Below are 20,195 nucleotides of genomic sequence, written 5' to 3'. Positions count from 1 at the left end.
GGATCCTGCTTAGCATAAATCATTGAGGTTTTTTTTCCTAACCACTAAATAAAATCACTTTGTAGTAAGAAGGATCTTAATCACCAATCACAGGATCCCAAAACCTGTTGCCCTGCAGGCTGATAAACAGTTGATCTATACGGGGCAGCAGTCCCAGTCCCAGCCTAGGAGTGAAGGAATTATGAAATTCCACCCTGAGACAAGTAAGGGCACAAGGCCCGGCACCTGTAGTGGGTGCTCCAACCAGAGAGGAAACAGAGGTGCTGCTAACTCCATAACTGTCTCATTAATTAGGTGGACTTTGCTCCCTTACCAGAGTATACAGAGGACATTGATAAGTTAGTAGTGGAGAATGTTTCAATTCTTGATCTTCCTATCTCTAAAAGCTCCATCACTGTAAGTTCCTTTCAGATCCAGATCTTTTCCCATTTTTGCACCTGTAAATTGACCAGTGTGACATTTTAACCATTTAAATGCACAATCAGAATACACATCTACAGAATACACATTGTTTATTTGTGATTGACAAAAGTCACATTATTAAAAGTCACGGGTAGCAAATCATACTTGCATTGGAATTCAAAGTTTACTCTATAGCTTTTAGGGGGCACTTGGGACACACGGCCAAGTAATATACAAAGGAAAAGCGGCATGCATTAGCCACAGATACTGTTGTGGAAAAATTTAGAAATAAAAGGTCCCTCAGTCTGCAATTAAAAAAATCCTTCATTTAAACAGTAAAGAAAAAACAATCAAATCTGTCCTAAGGTGGAAAAACCTTTGTATCTCAAAGGCATCTATGTGGAATGGCTTCTTCAGTTATAAAAACATTAATAAAAATATATGCAAACCATGGCACTAGGGTACCCTTTAATTATGAGAAAAAGAAGTCACTTTCACACCATATTTCCTGCATAAGTCTAAAGTAATATACAAAAGATTTCAAGTAAAGGACTGTGGTCTGAAAGGAACATTTCCATTTCTTCATAAAGATGACGAGATGGCTATCTATTTTTCTTCTCTCCATCCAATGGTTGATCCATTTCAGAGTCATACAGGCATTTTTCCACACATTTCCTTGGGAACCAGCCTCTGACTCTCATTCCAGCTGGTGGTAAGAAAAGATAAATCAATTAGCTATAATATAGCAATTACCAGAGATCCTCCTCTGTATTCATTCTAATGAATAAACATCATGTAATCCTCAAAATGCAGGACTTGACATTACTCACTCTGATGACTGGCTTAGGATCAGTGTTTGGAAAAGTTTACTGGAGTTACATGCCAAAGCATGTCTAGCCCTAGGCAGTCTCAAACCTTCCAAGAAAGGCACATATCATCATAACTTATCCTCATCTTTCCTTGTTTCCAGTCTGATTCAGAGCAGCCAACATTTGGAACTTAGACATTTCTATTCTGAAGCTGCTTTTCCATTATAAAGCATTAATTCCTAACTGTTTGAGATAGAAGCTGCTAAAAAAAGGCACTGGAATTTAAGTACAGATGGAGTTACGTATAGCAAGATGACAGTCAGAACTACCTCACTCTAAAATCTGATACAACTTGTTAGAAATTAATTTTCTGTAGAATTAAGACTGTTTATAGTTATGATGGTTCATAAGACATGGACTTAGAATCAGTCTTGATTCAGGGACACTAACAAGCTCCAGATGTTGGAGCAGTCTATTTGCATTCGGTATATATATATTTTTAACTAAACTATTTATTTAGAAGGTTTACAAATCATTGCCCTCTAAATACCAGAAATAAAATGATAATCATGACAACAGTGAGGGTTTTTTTGTTCGGAGAAACATGCAGTGATATATTCATCAAATCTCTGTTTAATAGGGTTTTACCAAACTACAGAATGAGCCTCTTAATACCATCCAGGATATGTTTCTGTAGAATTTATTAAACTGAGTGAAACTACAGACTTTATTCCTTTATAAAACCTGGAGTACCTATCAGATGTTAATAGTCAAAAAAGTTGGATCGGTTTGCTGGGTGTTTTTTGCAGCTGAATGTACGTCAGTTCTATATTCTGAGGATTAATATTTACTATTTACCATATTTTCGTTAATGGAATTATCTAATTTATGGTTTTTATCCTTGCACAGTGCACCAACCTAGACTATACTGCTAAAACTATAACACCGATTTGCTTCTTGAAAAATAATTAAAAGTAATTGCTTTGTACCGTCAGCAGTTGAGTCAAGAACTTTGTCTCCATACATCCAGTGTCTGAAAAAGGTGCAAATATATTCATTAGACAGTAGGGCTAAGTCACACAAACTTCTCTCCATCAAGTTTAAATGTATAAAGCCACTAACTTTAAGCCTCTGGTGGCCAAAATCAGATCCCCCTTCCACAGTGCAATTCTTGGTTCTTCAGTGCATGGGGTTGTGAAGAATGTTTTAACACCTTTAGTCACAGGGCAGCAGGCACCACTGTAATCTTCTACTGCTCGGTACCGCACCTGCCAATTTAAAGAGATCACAGTTGTGTTGTAGTGCAGGAAGTCACTCCTTTGCTGTCAGTCTCACTTTTCCATTAGCCTTAATTTCATACTAAAATCAATTCAAGCATACTGAGAATCTGACGTGTAATGAGAACTACTGTCACAGCCGCTCTGAAGTCTATGTTAACCGTTTAAAAAAAGAAGATTGGAGTCATCCTTATCTTGTATTGTCATGGATGCATTTGTGTGCCTTGGGTATATAGTACTTGACTCTCCTGCTTATCGAATATAATCTAGAGAGTAAGAATTTAGTGTAAAATGAGATCAATATTTGAATTAAATAGGATTGCAGCTTTCTGTTTCTGTGAGAAATCAAAATTTGTATTTCCAGAGTGTTAAACTGGATGGGTGGTATTAAAGCTCCATTTTACCAAGAACTAGTATGCCAGTAATAACTTACATTTATTAACATGGGAAACGTGTTAGACTCCAAGCAATACAGAAATACTTACACTTCTTACTCGCTTGTCTGCTTTTTGTTTCAATTGCTCTATCTGCAAAAGATTATAAACAGGAGTTTAAGGCGGCATTTAGTATAAGAGCACTTACCAATTTTAAATACAAACTAAATAGTACCCTGAAATCTATTTCCTCCCATTTAAAGTCTATTTATGGACACTCTGCCTTAAAAGCTTTATCTGTGGGGTAAAGCTGGATTTAAGAGCTGAGACCTTCATGGACTTTCTTTTTCTCTATCACTATTGTGTCGAAGGGCCCGCTCCCATTCCCACTGAAATGAACAACAAAATCTCGTTGACTTCAGTGATGCCGGGTCACCAAATTGAACACCTCCTTTAGTTAGCACTATTGACATTTAGCCATCAAATAGTTAACCCATCCATTAGTTAACAGATTATAATAAATGTGCACAAGAACTAAAAAAGTCTGATCCCAAACCCATTTTCATTCACAATGCAGAAGATGACATTTACCGGTCCAAAAGGAAGCACACTTACTGAACAATCAAGAAGACTGGGCCTTGGCTTTAGTTTTAGCGTATACAAGGAACATAAGAATGGCCATACTGGGTCAGACCAAACATCCATCTAGCCCAGTATCCTGTCTTCCGACAATGGCCAATTGCCAGGTGTCCCGGAGGAATGGACAGAATAGGTAATCATCAAGTGATCCATCCCCTGTCGCTCATTCCCAGCTTCTGGCAAACAGAGGCTAGAGACGCCATCCCTGCCCATCCTGGCTAATAGCCATTGATGGACCTATCCTCCATGAATTTATCTAGTTCTTTTTTGAACCCTGTTATAGTCTTGGCCTTCACAACATCCTCTGGCAAAGAGTTCAACAGGTTGACTGTGCATTGTGTGAAGAAAGACTTCCTTTTGTTTTAAACCTGCTGCCTATTAATTTCATTAATTACCCCTAGTTCTTGTGATATAAGGAGTAAATAACACTTCCTTATTTACTTTCTCCACACCAGTCATGATTTTATAGACCTCAATCATATCCCACATAAGTAATCTTTCCCTGCCCCCCCCCCCCCCCCAAGCTGAAAAGTCCCAGTCTTACTAATCTCTCCTCATGCGGAAGCTGTTCCATACCCCTAATAATTTTTGTTGCCCTTTTCTGAACCTTTTCCAATTCCAATATATCTTTTTTGAGATGCGGCGACCACATCTGCATGTAGCATTCAAGATGTGAGCATACCATGGATTTATATAGAGGCCATATGATATTTTGTCTCATTATCTCTTTCTTAATGATTCCCAACATTCAGTTCACGTTTTTTGATTATGCGTATAATTGGGATTATGTTTTCCAATGTGCATTACTTTACATTTATCAACATTGAATTTCATCTGCCATTTTGTTGCCCAATCACCCAGTTTTGAGAGATCCTTTTGTAGGTCTTTGCAGTCTGCATGGAACTTAACTATCTTTAGTAGTTTTGTATCATTTGCAAATTTTGCGACTACACTGTTTACCCCTTTTCCCAGATTCTTCATGAATATGTTGAACAGGACTGGTCCCAGTACAGACCCCTGGGGGACAACACTATTTACCTCTCTCCATTCTGAAAACTGAGAATTTATTCCTACCCTTTGTTTTCTATCTTTTAACCAGTTACCAATCCATGAGAGGAACTTCCCTTTTATGCCATGACACCTTACTTTGCTTCAGAGCCTTTGGTAACGGACCTTGTTAAAGGCTTTCTGAAAATCTAAGTACACTATATCCACTGGATCCCCTCTGTCCACATGCTCGTTGACTCCCTCAAATTCTAGTAGATTCGTGAGGCACGATTTCCCTTTGCAAAAACCATGTTGAGTATTCCCCAACAAATGACGTTCATCTATGTGTTTGACCATTTTGTTTTTTACTATAGTTTCAACCAGTTTGCCCAGTACTGAAGTCAGGCTTACCGGCCTGTATTTGCTGGGATCAACTCTGGAACCCTTTTTAAAAATTGGCATCACATTAGCTATCCTCCAGTCATTTGGTACAGAAGCTCATTTAAATGATAGGTTACAGACTACAGTTAGTAGTTCTACAATTTCACATTTGAGTTCCTTCAGAACTCTTGGGTGAATACCATCTGGTCCTGGTGACTTATTACTGTTTAGTTTATCGATTTCTTCCAAAATGTCCTCTAATGACACCTCAATCTGAGACAGTTCCTCAGATTTGTAACCTGAAAAGAATGGCTCAGGTTTGAGAATCAGCCATGAAGACCGATGCAAAGAATTAGTTTAGTTTCTCTGCAATGGCCTTATCATCCTTGAGTACACCCTTTAGCATCTCGAACATCCACTGGTCCCACTGGTTGTTTAGCAGGCTTCCTGCTTCTGATGTACTTAAAAAAAAATTGCTATTACTTTTTGAGTCTTTGGCTAGATGTTCTTCAAATTCTTTTTTGGCCTTCCTAATTGTATTTTTACACTTCATTTGACAGAGTTTATGCTCCTTTCTATTGTCCTCACTTTTTAAAGGAGTTTCTATTCCATATAAGTTCTTATACCACACTCATCCCCACAGCATCTGAATATTTCCAGATTCTCACAATTAGATTACCAAAGGGATCCTTTGGATTGCATGCCTGCTTTATTTAATATACTCATTTTAAGCGCTCTTTCCCCTGTGACAAAGTTCCTCCTCTACCTTGGTGGGTCTTGCGCTTATTGGCGGATTTGCTCACCTTGGAGCTTCACGACAGCCCTCAGTTTGGCCGTTTTCGTGAACCCACAGTCCAGGTCAACTCCCCCTGTGTCTGATCAGGAGTTGGGAGGTTTGGGAGGAACCCGGGCCTGCCGTCTACTCCGGGTTCCAGCCCAGGGCCCTGTGGATTGCAGCTGTCTAGAGTGCCTCCTGGAACAGCTGTGTGACAGCTACAACTCCCTGGGCTACTTCCCCATGGCCTCCTCCCAACACCTTCTTTATCCTCACCATAGGACCTTCCTCCTGGTGTCTGATAATGCTTGTACTCAGTCCTCCAACAGTCTGCGTTCTCACTCTCAGCTCCTCGTGCCTCTTGCTCCCAGCTCCTCACACGCGCACCACAAACTGAAGTGAGCTCCTTTTTAAACCCAGGTGCCCTCATTAGCCTGCCTTAATTGATTCTAGCAGCTTCTTGATTGGCTGCAGGTGTTCTAATCAGCCTGTCTTAATGGTCTCCAGAAGGTTCCTGATTGTTCTGGAACCTTCCCTGTTACCTTACCCAGGGAAAAGGGACCTACTTAACCTGGGGCTAATATATCTGCCTTCTATTATTCTCCTGTAGCCATCTGGCCTGACCCTGTCACACCCCCCAGGCTTAAAAACTGATCCATAGTGGGACATACTAGTTTGCAATTATAAGTACCACTTGCTTTACCTACACCTCTTGTAAGTAAATACTGGAGAGGTTAGCTTTTATTGTCAGTGTAGAGGCAAAGAAAGTGTTTAGTATCAAATAATAAAACCAGAGTAGCTCCTCAGGTAATTGTCACTTTTGATGGCTGTCTTAGCAGACACCAAGAACTTGAACTTCTGCCTAGAAGTCCCTTCATAACAGGGTAGAGGCACTTTAAAGGAGAGGTGCACAGGAAGTTTACACTGCTGATATCCATGCTATAACTATTTTAATGGATTAATACCGTCAGCGCCTGTCAATCCATTAGCATTCACAAGGACAAAATTTACAATTTATTCCATTATGTTAAAATGAGATGTCGATATTAAAATGTTGCAAAACAATTACTACATGATAGTTTTAGTAGTAGCAAAAAGAATAATTTATAGCTGTAAAGATAAGCCCGCAGTGAAAGAGTGAATTACATCGTTAGCAGATACTGCTTTCTAGGGCTGAGCAATTTAAAATACAGGGTAATTTAAATTAGGATAATAAGATATAAATGAATAGATGCTTCCTTAATCAGATTATGAAATAAAATAAAAAACAACAAAAACACACTTTTGTTAAGTGAGGCTGAGTTAATCAAAAGTCTTATATAAAAGTGTGAAGTATGAAAATAAATGGTATATTATTCTGCACTGATAAATCTGTTATACTGTTTACAGCATATTTAAAGTTTGATCAAGGTATACAAGGCAAAAAGTTAAGGATTTATTTACCGAATACAGTAGTCATTTATAAGAAAAATAAAGGTCTTCTAAAACTTTTGATATATTTTTACACTAGACACCCTATTTCTATATCCATTCTCTCTGACCAAACAGTTCAATTGGAGACGCTGCAGAAATCTGAATAGGATGTACTGGAATTGTGAGGAAAAGTTACACACACAAGTTAGATGGGCAATGACGACTAAGCCAGCTGGAATGCTACATTTAACGTTTCTTGGAAGAAAACTGAGGGTAGGAAGAAAAAACTCATGCGCACCTTTTATTCATTTTTTCAGTAGGAACTCAATTTAAATGAAAAATAGAAACAGATTTAATCCATGCGAAATAAAGTCAAGTATAGCGACACTTAACAGCAAACATGAAGTCGTATGATGGGCATTTAAAGTTCTTAAACACAAAATTAACCATTTTGAATCTACTATATTACAGATGGGGGAGGATTTGACAGAGCTTATATTTCCACTGTATCTGTGATATAGTTAGCTTTGTGTGGGGTTATTTAAAAACAGATTCATAATGTGTGAAGTTAAGCAGACATCTGAGGGGGGGTGTGTGTGTACGTGGAAAATAGTGGCGAGATCTGAGAAGAATACTTACTGTCAAAGTATATTGATGACAGCTTTCTCTTACTGGCCATTCGAGGCCATCTCCCTCAGGAATCCCTGACCACGTAAACACTTGTTTGAAGTTCTTCCATTTACTTCCCATGTCATAAGGAAAAATAAAGATCTCTCCCGTTTTGTAATATTGGATTCTGTCTTTGGCCTGCACACAGAAAACACATACATGACATTAAAAAAAAAAAAAAAACCCCACCACACAACATGACTTAACAGCAAAAACTAAGTGTGCCAAGAGAAGGGTTGTACAGGCCCTACAGGGCCATAAGGCCAAAAATGTGAGAGAGACCGTGAAATCCTGCTAGAGTTTCCCTAGTTTGTGACATTTTATAGCCTCATATACAATAACTGTTGTATTTTGGAATGTGTTTTACTCTTTTATAGTATCCATACTGTCACCGGGTGCATGCATGCATATGGATGCGCGCGCACACACCCCTCCACACAGCATGGCAGTCGTGCAAGGAGGCTCTTGCCTCATTCCCTTCACAGATTCTCAGGAATAATCCACAGGGGCTTATGTCTGGTCACAAACCTGCTTTCTTTCCACAGTAAAGTCTCCTCCATCCCAGTCTCCCACTGAACATGAAAATGGCCATACTGGGTCAGACAAATAATCCATCTAGCCCAATATTCTGTCTTCTGACAGTGGCTAGAGCCTGATGCTTCAGAGGGAATGAACAGAACAGGGCATATATTGAGTGTTCCATCGGGTTGTCCAGTCCCAGCTCCTGGCAGTAGGGCACATTCCCACCTCCTGCCTGAGTCTGGCTCCAAGCCTCTCCATTAGGCACAGTTATTAGCCTGCTCCCAGGCTCTGCTCAGTCCCTCTGCATGCAGTCAGTGGGGTGCACAGGCCCCCTTCTTGGGCCTGTGTTCGTTGGACTCTCAGGCCAGTCCTCCAACAGGTTCCCCAGCTGCTTCCCTGCTGAGCCCTTTTCAGCAGCAGCTCTCCTCTCTTTTCCCCTGGTTGCAACCACTTCCCTTTTTGTAAGGCCCAGGCACCTTCCCTTAAGTTTAACTGGACAGCAGGTAATCAGTCAACGGTGCACGGGACCCTACACCCTCTCTTAAAGGGGCCAGTTACCCTATGACACCTAGCAATAGCGTCAGTTAGATACATCACTGATAAGCAAATATTTGGACCATAGTGTGAGCTAGTTTTAAAAAGGCTGATGTCTGGCTAATTTTCAAAACTTGGTGCAATGTGTTGCATAACTTAGAATTCATGGACTTTTCAGATTATATCATAACTTTCATGATGTGTGCGCAGTTTGGTATTATTTGAAATAATGTCCACACCTCTCAAATGATTTCACATACATGTACATTCTAAATTTTCTCTTTTATTATCTAACGACTTTTAATTCTTTAAGTAATAGTGACATCTAGTGGTAGTCACAGAAGGATAAAATATATTTAATACTGCACAGTTTGAAATTTAAACACATTTCTGTGGGTGCATAGTTTTCAACAGGAACATATTACTACTTTATGAAAACTGTACAATCTGTACTTGCAGAGAGTCTTACCACTATGACTCTGTGTTTGCACACAGAAGCACACAGGCGGTTCTCTACTTCATTTTAATATGAAGCTGCCACACTTGGAGCCTCATTTTTTATTTGTACCGTGGTTGCGCTCCAAGACTCAAATTAGGATTAAGGCCCAATTGTGCTAGCTTCTGTGCAAACATGTAGGGCCTTATTGTGCTAGGTACTGTGGTAACACATAGTCTCTGTCCTAAGGGGCTTACAGTCCCATTTAAGACAAGAAATAACAAGTGAATGTGACAAACAAGAGGAGGTGGAAAGACGATGATAATAGGTCAGTTAGGTGCACAGTTTGGTGGTTCCAAGTACTTATGTTGTTTTTTAAAAAAAGCATCACCATCACTGACATCCTCAAATTTTAGCTGTTGTTAGTTGGCTGATTTCTTGTTAAGTGTTATAGAAAAAGTGGGTCTCATGGAGGGATTTAAAGGCGGTGAAGGTAATGGCCTTATGGATTAGTTTAGGGAGGGCTTTCCATACTGAATGAAGTAGTCATAAAAGAAAGCACAAAAATACTTGTTTTAACTTATCTCCTAGATGAGGTCAAAAGTGGCCCCGATGCCAGAATGGGTGAGGGCGTGTGACAACAAAGTGGCATGCCTGGATAAAGAGATAATTGAGGAAGGTCATCTTTAGTTCCAGATACAGAGCCACACGCTTCAGGTAGTGCAACTGTCCAAAGGGAAATAATTTATTTTCCAGGTTCATCTCCTACGCCCCAAATAAAAGGGGCATAGGAGGGTCTGTCTTCTATTTAGGTATGTTTCAGTGACTCTTGGGTCCAACTGTGTTTTGTAGGCAAGCTTAAATCTGCGGTGACCTGAAACAATGTTTTACAGTGCAACAATACCTTGGTTTAAAGTCAGAGGCGCAAAATAATAAAAAAGAGATGAATATACTGTGCAGTAGTGTCATGATAGAATATACTGCAGGGTGTACGAGAATTAAAGCCTACCTTATCTTCAATCCATGATTCGATTGAAGTTTTATTCCTCAGAATGACTTTCATCTAAAAAAAGTAAAAGAATTAAAGGAAGTTGGCATGGACTACATCTAGGAAGTACATCAACCGGGCAAACAGTACTTCATTTAACTAACAGTCATTCCAACACCATCAGAAAATGTTTAGGTTAAAAGTTCATGGCAATTTATAAAATATTACAAATATCAACACTCAGCATGAATAAAATATTTTCTAATCCCATCCTTATAGGGTGGATGTGTGATTGTAGCATGGTAGTGAAGATGTGGTGGCATGGGCTAGCTGCCCGAGTATATGCCCAATGGGAACCCTGGTACGTACTTGGGTTTCTAGCGCACATTGAAGCTTATGCCATCACATCTTCACTACCCTAGTAATCCATGTTATTCTAAAATTAGCTTGCATATGCCGACCCCAGCTCCAATCATACCTTCACTTGCAATGTAGACATACTCTTAAAAAGGTATATTGTGCATAATAGGGGAGGCCTAAAATGTAATACTTTGTACTTGTACCACTCCTATCAGAGGATCTCAAAGCACTTGAAAAACAAAAAATTAATCACCACAATACCCATTATTATCTTTATTTCAAGGATGGGGACACTGAGACAGAGAGAGGTTAACTGATTTACTTTTTTGGGAACAGAACCCAGGAATTCTGACTCCCAAATCCTCTCTACCCATTAGATTACACTCCCTAAATTCTTCAGTGAAAGAAAGAAAATGATAGAAGGAATGAGGGAGAAAATGAAGGAAATGAAACAGCGCAAAAAGAAAAATTAAAAGAAGAGTTGCACACAAAGTTGGAAACATAGTTTTAATTTTAATGCTAAATTCTGTTCCTCCCCTTCCATTAGGAACCATTAAAAAAGGGATAGATAATAATACACTAAATATCATAACGCCAGTATATAAAGTCATGGTACACCCACACCTTGAATACTGTATGCAGGTCTGGCTGCCCCATCTCAAAAACTATATATAAGAAATGGAAAAGCTACAGGGAAGGGTAACAAAATCCTCTCTCCAGATGAGATTAAAGAGACTGGGACTATTCATTTTAGAAAAGAGAAGAGTAAGGGGGGATATGATAGAGCTCTATAAAATCATGAATGGTGTGGAGAAAGCAAATAAGGAAGTGTTATTAACCCCATCACATAACACAAGAATCAGGAGTCATCAAATGAAATTAATAGGCAGCAGGTTAAAAGAAACAAAGGCAGTACTACTTCACAGAACGCACAGTCAATCTGTGGAACTCATTGCTAGGGGATGTTGTGAAGGCCAAAGCTATAACTGGTTCAAAAATGAATTAAATAATGGAGGATAATATAATGGAGGATAGGTCCATCAATCGCTATTAGCCAAGATGGTCAGGGTTGCAACCCCATGCTCTGGATGTCCTTAAGCCTCTGACTGCCAGATGCTGGGCCTGGATGACAGGGGATGGATCACTTGATAATTGCCCTGTTTTGTTCACTTCCTTTGAAGCATGTTGCATTGGCCACTGCCAGAAGACAAGATACTGGGCTAGATGGACCATTAGTCTGACCGAGTATGATAATTCTTATGTTCATCAATTGCCACCCCAGTAAATCTTACAGCCTTTAGCTGTTTGTAACAAAAGCTGTTAAACTCACCTGGATAATAAACAACATACCAACTGCTATGGTTGTTCCTAATGCCAGTCCCAACGCGAATAAAGATGCAGCAAATGCAGACAATCCAAAAGGAATAATAGGAAGTGGGTCTCTTTTGGCTGCACTCATATCAATCTTTACAGAATTCCACCCAAAAGATATCTATTAATGGAAAATATGATTAAATTGCTGTTATTTTCCAATGCCTGAAACAAAACAAGTTACCAATAAGAAACCTGACTTCAAGCCTCCGCTAAGGTTTTTAATGCAGTAACAGTGATTCCTAAAAGACACATGTGTAGAGTTTCTCAAGTTTTTTCACACGTTTGTTCTTTGCCAGAAGTAGGTCTTTGTTAGATTAAAAGCTTATACTCTAAAGAACTACATACACTCACTATCCTGTGGACTCCATAGCAAGCTGGTCCTAAATTCTACAACAAATTCTCCAAATTCTGTGGCATACTAGTAGAAATTCTTTGATAACTTCAGATAAGTATTATGGTGTCTACACATTTTCTGTTTACAATATGGCACAGGTTTGCACCTATAGGTTTAAAAAAAACAACCTAAAATGATGAAGGGGGCAGGTCACACATCTACATGCTATTGCTTCAAGTTGTCTGCAAACTCAGCAGAGGTCCTTCTGCCAGTTACACTCAACTGGTATTTTCAAGCTTTTCTTCACAACCACGCAAGCTAGGAACAACTGTGTTTTAAAATGAAAGCTTAGAACTGGAAACATAATTCTGTGAAAAGGGAAGAATTCCATGGCAAATACTGCTTTTTTATTTGAACTTCTCTTGATTTAAATTAAATTGCTTTAGGTTATTTTCAGTCTTAGACTGTTCCTGAGATAATCAATCTAGTCTGTTCTTGAACACAAGGGAAAAATCTCCTGACTTCTGGCAACAGGTAGAAAAAAAGCAAAAGATGACTGACCTGGTCACCCTCCAAAGCATAAAGCAAAAAATGACCTGACTCCCAAAAGTGCTACCCAGAAGCTGTATCCAGTCAATAAAGAAACAAAGTGGGAGGAAAACACAGTGACTGTGAGGAATGACAGAAAAAAGGACAGATTACAGAGGGTTGGGGCACCTTTACTTCCACTGTTTACTTTAAACAATGCTTTGAACATTCAAATGTATTTTCTTACCCTGTTATAAAGCTGAGTGTACATGGTCATAACAAAAATGAAAGAAGCATGGATACATCCAAGTGGAGCTAAAAGGAGAAACAGAGTGAAGGATGCGTGATTCTGATACCCACAACAATTATTGATCCACGGACAATGATGGTCCATTTTCATCACACACCTAAGAATAAAAAAAATTTACTGTTATCATTCAAGAACTCTAATGATATTTCACTGGACTGTATATCAGAAGTACTTAAATAAAAAGCAAATTAAATTTCTGGCAATTCTCCCTCCATACATTAAAGCCTACTTGAGTTTCCTCTAAAACAGCCTAGAATCATAGAAATTAGAGAAGGTGAAGATTTAGTTGATCATCCAACCCTCTGGTTTTCAATTTTTTAAAAGACAATCCATGAAACAATCTCCATCTTTCCCCCTGAGTCCTGACTCCCTGCTTTCCATGTGACAGCTCCAATTTTTGATTATGTGAAAAAGGTATTATTAGGAGAGTAAAAATGAAAATAAACCAATTTTAAAGCAATGGGTGTCGCTGTTCAATTGGATGCATTACTCTGTATCTTTAATTCCCCTCCCTAGGTGTGTACTAGATCTGTATGTTGCCTGCAGTGCCCACATTTCTAATCTGTCCAGGTCACTGCAGTTTGTTCCATCCTCATATGTACTGGCTGCTTCTCTAATTTTGATCATATTTGAATTTACACCAAACACCTGGATATGACAGTAAACAGCTAAAGGATGCATAGGTTCCCCCCCCCCACACACAATTTCTTTTTTGTTTTCATTTAAAGGTACAACTTTAATTATTAAATGATAACTAGTTTCACAATAATCAGTTTCTAACAGAGCACCTTTATGGCTTAGAACTCTTAAAAAAAAAACAAAAAGGATTTTTCAACTCCTCTGCAGATGTAGAAGCGTCTATAGGAGCCACACAGGACATCCCCAGGACACACAGGACATCCCCAGGCACTGCCCTTCCCAGTTCCTCTTTCTCTCTGTGCACGATCCCACTTGCTGTTTTTTTGCTTTCAGCTCTGCTGCTGGTAAATACCACGTTGCAGAGCCAATAGAGCCACCATCAACAAAATAGTGGACTATACAAATACCCAAAGTAAACAATCTGAAAAACCAGAGGGGAAAAACATTTTTCTTTAATCTCTTTCAGCTAGATTGTAAGCTTAATTGTAAGAACAGTAGGATATAAAATTTGCATATGGAAGTGTCATTTTCAAAATTACAGTGTCCCTTTAAGTTTAGTTTAAAAGCTTCTGGAAAACCCATACACACAAATTGCACCGATTTAAGTTAAATTAGTTTAAAACGCTCTTTAGTTAAATGAATATAAATCCTTGTGGGCATTCATATATCAGTTTAAAATGGGTTATATTGGTTTAGCTTGTGCCTACAGATACAAATTAAACTGCTATAAGAATGTCCATACATAAAGTTGCATCAGTTTAATGAAATACAATTATAAGTAAAAAGAACAGGAGTACTTGTGGCACCTTAGAGACTAACAAATTTATTTGAGCATAAGCTTTTGTGAGCTACAGCTCACTTCATTGGATGCAATGCTTTAACTCACTCAATGCTGTAGCTCACGAAAACTTATGTTCAAATAAATTTGATAGTCTCTAAGGTGACACAAGCACTCCTTTTCTTTTTGCAAATACAGACTAACACGGCTGCTACTCTGAAACCTGTCATTATGCAAGACAATTATAAGTGTGATTTTTATATGTATCATTGAAACTTTGTGTGTAAACCAGGTTTCAGAGTGATGGACTGGGCTCTAACAGACCAATATACTTCAGCAGTGCAAAAAACAGGTTCTGATAATTAGTTTGAAAACCATGGTCAATTCTCTGCAGCTAGTCCCCTTACCTTAGAAAGGTTTAGAGTTTACTCACAAGCTATGCAAAAGTTAAGTATGCTCTACTGATTGTCTAAATTCTTCAAATATGTTCTTTTGTGAAAGCTCAACTGTTAAGCTTTAGATAAGCTATTACCAGCAGGAGAGTGGGGTGGGAGGAGGTATTGTTTCATGGTCTCTGTGTGTATATAATGTCTTCTGCAGTTTCCACGGTATGCATCCGATGAAGTGAGCTGTAGCTCACGAAAGCTCATGCTTAAATAAATTGGTTAGTCTCTAAGGTGCCACAAGTACTCCTTTTCTTTTTGCGAATACAGACTAACACGGCTGTTACTCTGATAACTGTTAACAGAACTTCATAGTTCAAGCGAATATTACTAAACTTCTGCCATCTCTTTCACAATCAATCGTTCTTGGAAAAAATAGTAACTTGTAGACAGGAGTCTAATTTTAAGTTTTTTAAAAGAGGAATCATATACTAATGTACATACAATTATGTCCCTCAGTTTCAGACTCCTTACTTCCTGTAAAGCACACAATGATGGAGCTCAACACAGCCTTGATAAAATGGACTCAATTTAACGCAGCAAACGTTAATAGAAATAAATCTATGGGTATGCTGTAACTTCCTTCTTTTATGTTCTCAAATGGCTTTCAGATCAGGCACTGCTGAGCTAAACAAGTGAACTGTAAATACATACTGCACTGCAGATGGCTACAAGTATTTGTGCATCTTTCAAGCCACATTCCCATCCAGTGCAGCTATTTGTGCTCTGACAAAACTATTTAAATTTGAAACAAAGCAACTGAAAGATTTATGAAGTGGCAGTTCACTGTGACTCAGAAAGTTTATACAATGGGTTTATTATGCTGAACCAGCAGGTTTTTGGGTATGCTTACAAAAAAAATTAGCTCTTGTTTCCTGACAAAGATTTCACAAACTTCCAGCCCAAGACTCCCATTAAAGTCAACAGTTTATCCAGGTATAAAGATGGAAGAATTGGGCCCTCACTCAAATCAGCATTCCTGAAGTAAATGAAAAGTAGATGTTTGGGGTTTGTTTGAGGGTTGGGGGGAGAGGCTCACCAGGAGATGAAAGTTTCCTAGATGCTTTTGCCCACCCACCCCACTATCCAAATACTTTCCAATTTAAAAAATTCTTAATGGGAACTAATATTCAAATTAAAAAAAATAAGCATATCTAAAGATGGCTGTTTTAACCATATATGCTCTCTATTGTCAGAACAGTAAGAGAAATTCATTTCCATTTTCAAATAGTGTATTTTGACATTGGAAACCAGCACACTGTTCTAAAAATGCACTACACACAGTGCAATACTCCAAACAGTAAACATGAATAACTCATCATTAAAATAATAAATTGCTTTAAGCCAAGAACAAAAAGGAACACAAGGAAGACTGTACCTGTTACATTTTCGGCAGTGGTGCGAACGTGGTGCCTTGTAAGACTGGCACACTTTACAGTACTGGACATACATGCAGTCCTGAGGTTTTTCCTTTAAGCATAAGAAGAGGCATATCAGAAACAAATATGTAATTCCACTAGTAGAATATGCCTTAGCACTTTCATACTGACTATGATGCGTCTGCGCTTTGCTTTGTCTGGGTGTGGTTGGTCTCCACCCTTTTTAAATGGTAGGTAGAAGGGTGTATGAGAGAAAGCAACAAAACTTTTGGCTACCATTCCAATTAACTCTTTGTTAATTGTAATGCTTTACAAAAGAAATAAGTTTCCGCCTGAAAAATGTAGGCCCTCACCCTGCAAATTACTCTGCACAAACAGGCTTCTGCGTAGGTCAACCTGTGTGCAACAACTGGCAGCGTTGAATCCTTAGAAATTTGCTTCTATTTATATCTCTGTTTTTCTCCCTTCTCTCAGCTCTGGACCAATCCGGACCCGGAAGGAGGTTAAAGCAGCCCTAGGGCTGCTCTAATTTATGCCAACTGGTAATGGCCTGTAATGGTATTTTATGATACCAGTGATCAAGAGTACAAGGAGTTCCAGCCAACCTCCCTGTCAACCCAAAATGCTCTCTAGAGAAAGAGGAGGGGCCAGAAGGGGGATGGCATAAAGCCTGTGATTTCCCTATATAAAGTAGAATGCCCAGCTACCCTGTTAGGGCAGTTTTAGGATCCCCCTCCCTCACCTTTCTATTGAAAAGCACTGTAAAGTCAGAACCATGACCACCCCACGGGCACACTGGTGAATAAGATTCTGGCCCACTGCCTTCAAACGTTGTATCAAGGGTTGCCAAATTTGTAATATTTAAAAACTGAACGCTAGCCTTTCCCTGAGGCCCCGCCTTGCCTCTTCCCCCCGAGGCCCTACCCTCATTTGCTCCCCATTCCCCTCATCGCTCGCTGCTCTTCCCTTCTCTCCCACACCTATGTCCTGGTTGGGAGGAACTCACCTGCAAAGCGGAGGCTGGGAGCTGCAGCCACCCGACACAGGTACGAGGCAGCCCTGGCTAAGTAGGGGCTGGCGTGGGTGCTGACTTGGCACCTCCCCACCTGCAGTAACCGGATTTCAAGTGTCAGGTCCCCTTTTCGACTGGACTTCCCTGTTGAAAACAGGCCCCTGGCCAGCCTAGTTGTACCTCTGCCCTTCGATTGTGTGTGAATACTTTTTCAATTAGCTTGAGGAGATTGTCAACTAAGAACAAAAGAAATGCAACCTCCTACCTTAGCTTATAGAAGTGTGTTGAACATATGGCCATGGAGCTGGATCCAGCCCACCTAATGTATTTATATGGCCCACATAACATATTCACATTCACCGGAATCTAACTTCTTCTTTTTTTAAAATTAAAGCTAATTTTTCTAATCTTCATGACTGCAGATAATCTTCCAAACGTAAATCAAGTGTAATAGATACAGTGACGTCTGCATGAGTGTGCAAACAGCCTGAAACTATGATTCAGAGAACACCACTGTTCCCTATTAATCTGATTGAAGTATCAACAATAAAGCCAACAACAACACTGCAGAGTCAACATGAATTATTTAACCACTCATCATTTTAGTAGATGGAATGGGGATAAAAGGTGGGACTGAAGCACATTGGATTGGAAACTGGGAGTTGCCGGAGCCAAGGAAATTCGGACACAAGAACAGAGAAGAGGGTAGAAACTGGAAAGCTGATGGTGAAGGAAGAGAAACAAAAGGCAGAGCTAGTGGATGCCCAAAGGACAGATTTTCTCACTGAGCAATATGACAAGAAAGCACTTACCAAAAAGACAAGAAATAATAATCAAATGTTTAATTACTACATAAAATCATATTCTCTTCCTTGATCTCTGTGGAAACCTCCTACTGACATCAGAGAATTTTCTATAACATATTTTGGATACTATACGATCCTGAATTTATACACCAACGCATTTATTGTATTGAAATGGAATCCAGCCCTCTCCTTCCAATGAGTTTGACACTCCTGGCTTACAACATGCTACTTTCACAGAATTTCTTAATCTGTGCTGTCAAGGCAAGCGAGGTTTGAGTTTAATTTCTGTATTGCCAGACTCCTAGCAAAGATTAATATTAAGATTTCATCATGAAAATTAACTATTAGTGAAAGTTTATTTTGTTTCCTTACCGGTTTCCATCCTAAAGGAACATATCCAGGGCCAATAAACATGGCATTGAAGTAATTGTAAAGAATCATGACAGTCCAGTTTATGAGCATGATGAAATTCACACTTCCTCCTGTTGTGTCCAAAGGCCAATACCACATAACAGCATCTATCATAGCCATAGTAGAACATATTGCTATCACACCAAGGGCTATGATGGGGCCCCAATGACAGAGTCTCTTCAGTTCCTGGAGATTCTCAAACCTGATTACTGAACACAGTGCACCCATTTTGAAGAAGAGTATTTTCCTATTTCAAATAATATTCAACGTTCCTATTTTTAACTACAGTTTTCCATTTGTCATAAGTTTTCATAACTCCAATAATGGTCATGCCTCCAAATACCAGATAGTTAGCTGTGATCTAGACATTTCTAATGTTTGGAAGAGTCATCAGTTGTAAGAGCTCTTCACATCCATCTCAAGAGGACAGTTTGGTTCTCTACGTGACCTAGAAACACAGAAATAGAATTTCAAAATAAATGAAAACAAAATGTGTTTTGTAAGTCAAGTGCAATGAAAGAATTCAATGCACAGCCCAGGGAGTTGTGTTGTCACTTAAACCAAGCTCCTATGAAATGATTACTTTCACATTGCTTTGACTTTATTGTGATATTAATGAGAGGGTACCTAGATCCTTGAATAGGTGTCTTTTATACTTTTAAAATCTAAATAAAATGCAATAATATCCGTTAAAATCATGAAACACCACATCAGTTATTTGGGATAACTGGAAGTTCTCACAAGAGAACGACATCACAGGATTAACAGCTCAGTGCACATACAGCAGGAGACCAGCAGCCACCGACAGCATTTCTCCTGAAGGGAAGCGGTCTCTGAAGAGCCAGAGAGGCAGTAACGGCGACAATAAGCAGCAGCATTCAGCAGGCCTTCAGCAGAGCCTGTCCTGCTCCCAGACCAGAGAGCTGGATTACCTTCTCCAGATGCTACGGTCAGACTATTGGGAGAAGACATCTGAGCACCCAACTCTGGCTCCCACATCCAATGGGGGCCCCAACCGCAGGGCCGGCCTGCCTGCCTGCCCGCCCCTGGGTTCCCCTCACACCCGCGAGCCCAGCGTTTCCCGCGAACCGCTATGAGCCCAGCCCAGCGCAGGGAGCCCACTGGGGCCTCCCCGCGCTCATTCCTGGACTCCCCCTATTGCCACCCCTCCCCCTCCAGCGCTGGATACCCCTTTGGCCTCCCCTCCCCCGCAGCAGGCTCCCCACCCCGAGCAGCCTTCCCCTCCCCCCGCAAGCCCCGGATCCCCTAGTCGCCTCTTTCCCCAGCCGCCTCCCGCTGCTCACCTCAGCCCCTCCGAAAGCTCTGGCCAAGCCATGCCCCGCTGAGCGCTTCCAAACACTTCCGGGGGCGCTCTCACTCGACCCGGAAGTAAGACTCTTCCTTTCCGCCCTCACTTCTTTTTTTTTCCGGCCCTGGCGGTTGCGCTCAGAAGTGGGTCCCCTGGGAAACTCTCCTGCCCATGTTGATTCCGGACGCAGTTCGTGGCCCCTGAGGGGAAGACTGTTCCCCGGGCCTGGGTCGGGGACGCGGCGGGCAAGCGGGAGGGGGATGGGCAGCTCCAGGGGAAGGCGGCATCGGGGCGGGGTCAGGGTCA

At 40.2% G+C, this 20,195-nt stretch overlaps 1 protein-coding gene across 3 annotated transcripts; it reads right to left on the bottom strand.

Annotated features, from left to right (window-relative positions):
* Window positions 1-495: 495 nt before the first annotated feature.
* ZDHHC6 (zDHHC palmitoyltransferase 6) lies at window positions 496-19,965 on the bottom strand. 3 transcript variants are annotated; one of them, XM_073354367.1, is made up of 11 exons: window positions 19,885-19,965; window positions 18,542-19,028; window positions 16,351-16,442; window positions 13,050-13,209; window positions 11,897-12,058; window positions 10,228-10,281; window positions 7,697-7,864; window positions 2,974-3,015; window positions 2,334-2,479; window positions 2,201-2,244; window positions 496-1,108 (listed from the first exon to the last, which is right to left on the bottom strand). In XM_073354367.1, exons 2-11 carry the CDS (start codon window positions 18,806-18,808, stop codon window positions 1,005-1,007), a joined length of 1,239 nt encoding a protein of 412 aa, XP_073210468.1. In that variant the 5' UTR covers window positions 18,809-19,028; window positions 19,885-19,965; the 3' UTR covers window positions 496-1,004. The 3 variants fall into 3 exon arrangements, with proteins under 3 accessions (XP_073210468.1, XP_073210469.1, XP_073210470.1); XM_073354368.1 differs by lacking the exon at window positions 19,885-19,965 and adding an exon at window positions 19,513-19,682; XM_073354369.1 differs by lacking the exon at window positions 2,201-2,244.
* Between the last annotated feature and the right edge of the window lie 230 nt (window positions 19,966-20,195).

This window comes from Lepidochelys kempii, chromosome 7, assembly GCF_965140265.1.
Source record: "Lepidochelys kempii isolate rLepKem1 chromosome 7, rLepKem1.hap2, whole genome shotgun sequence".
NCBI classification, from domain to species: Eukaryota; Metazoa; Chordata; order Testudines; family Cheloniidae; genus Lepidochelys; species Lepidochelys kempii.
Note: the sequence above shows the minus strand (reverse complement) of the source record. Positions and strands in the feature narration are given on the sequence as shown.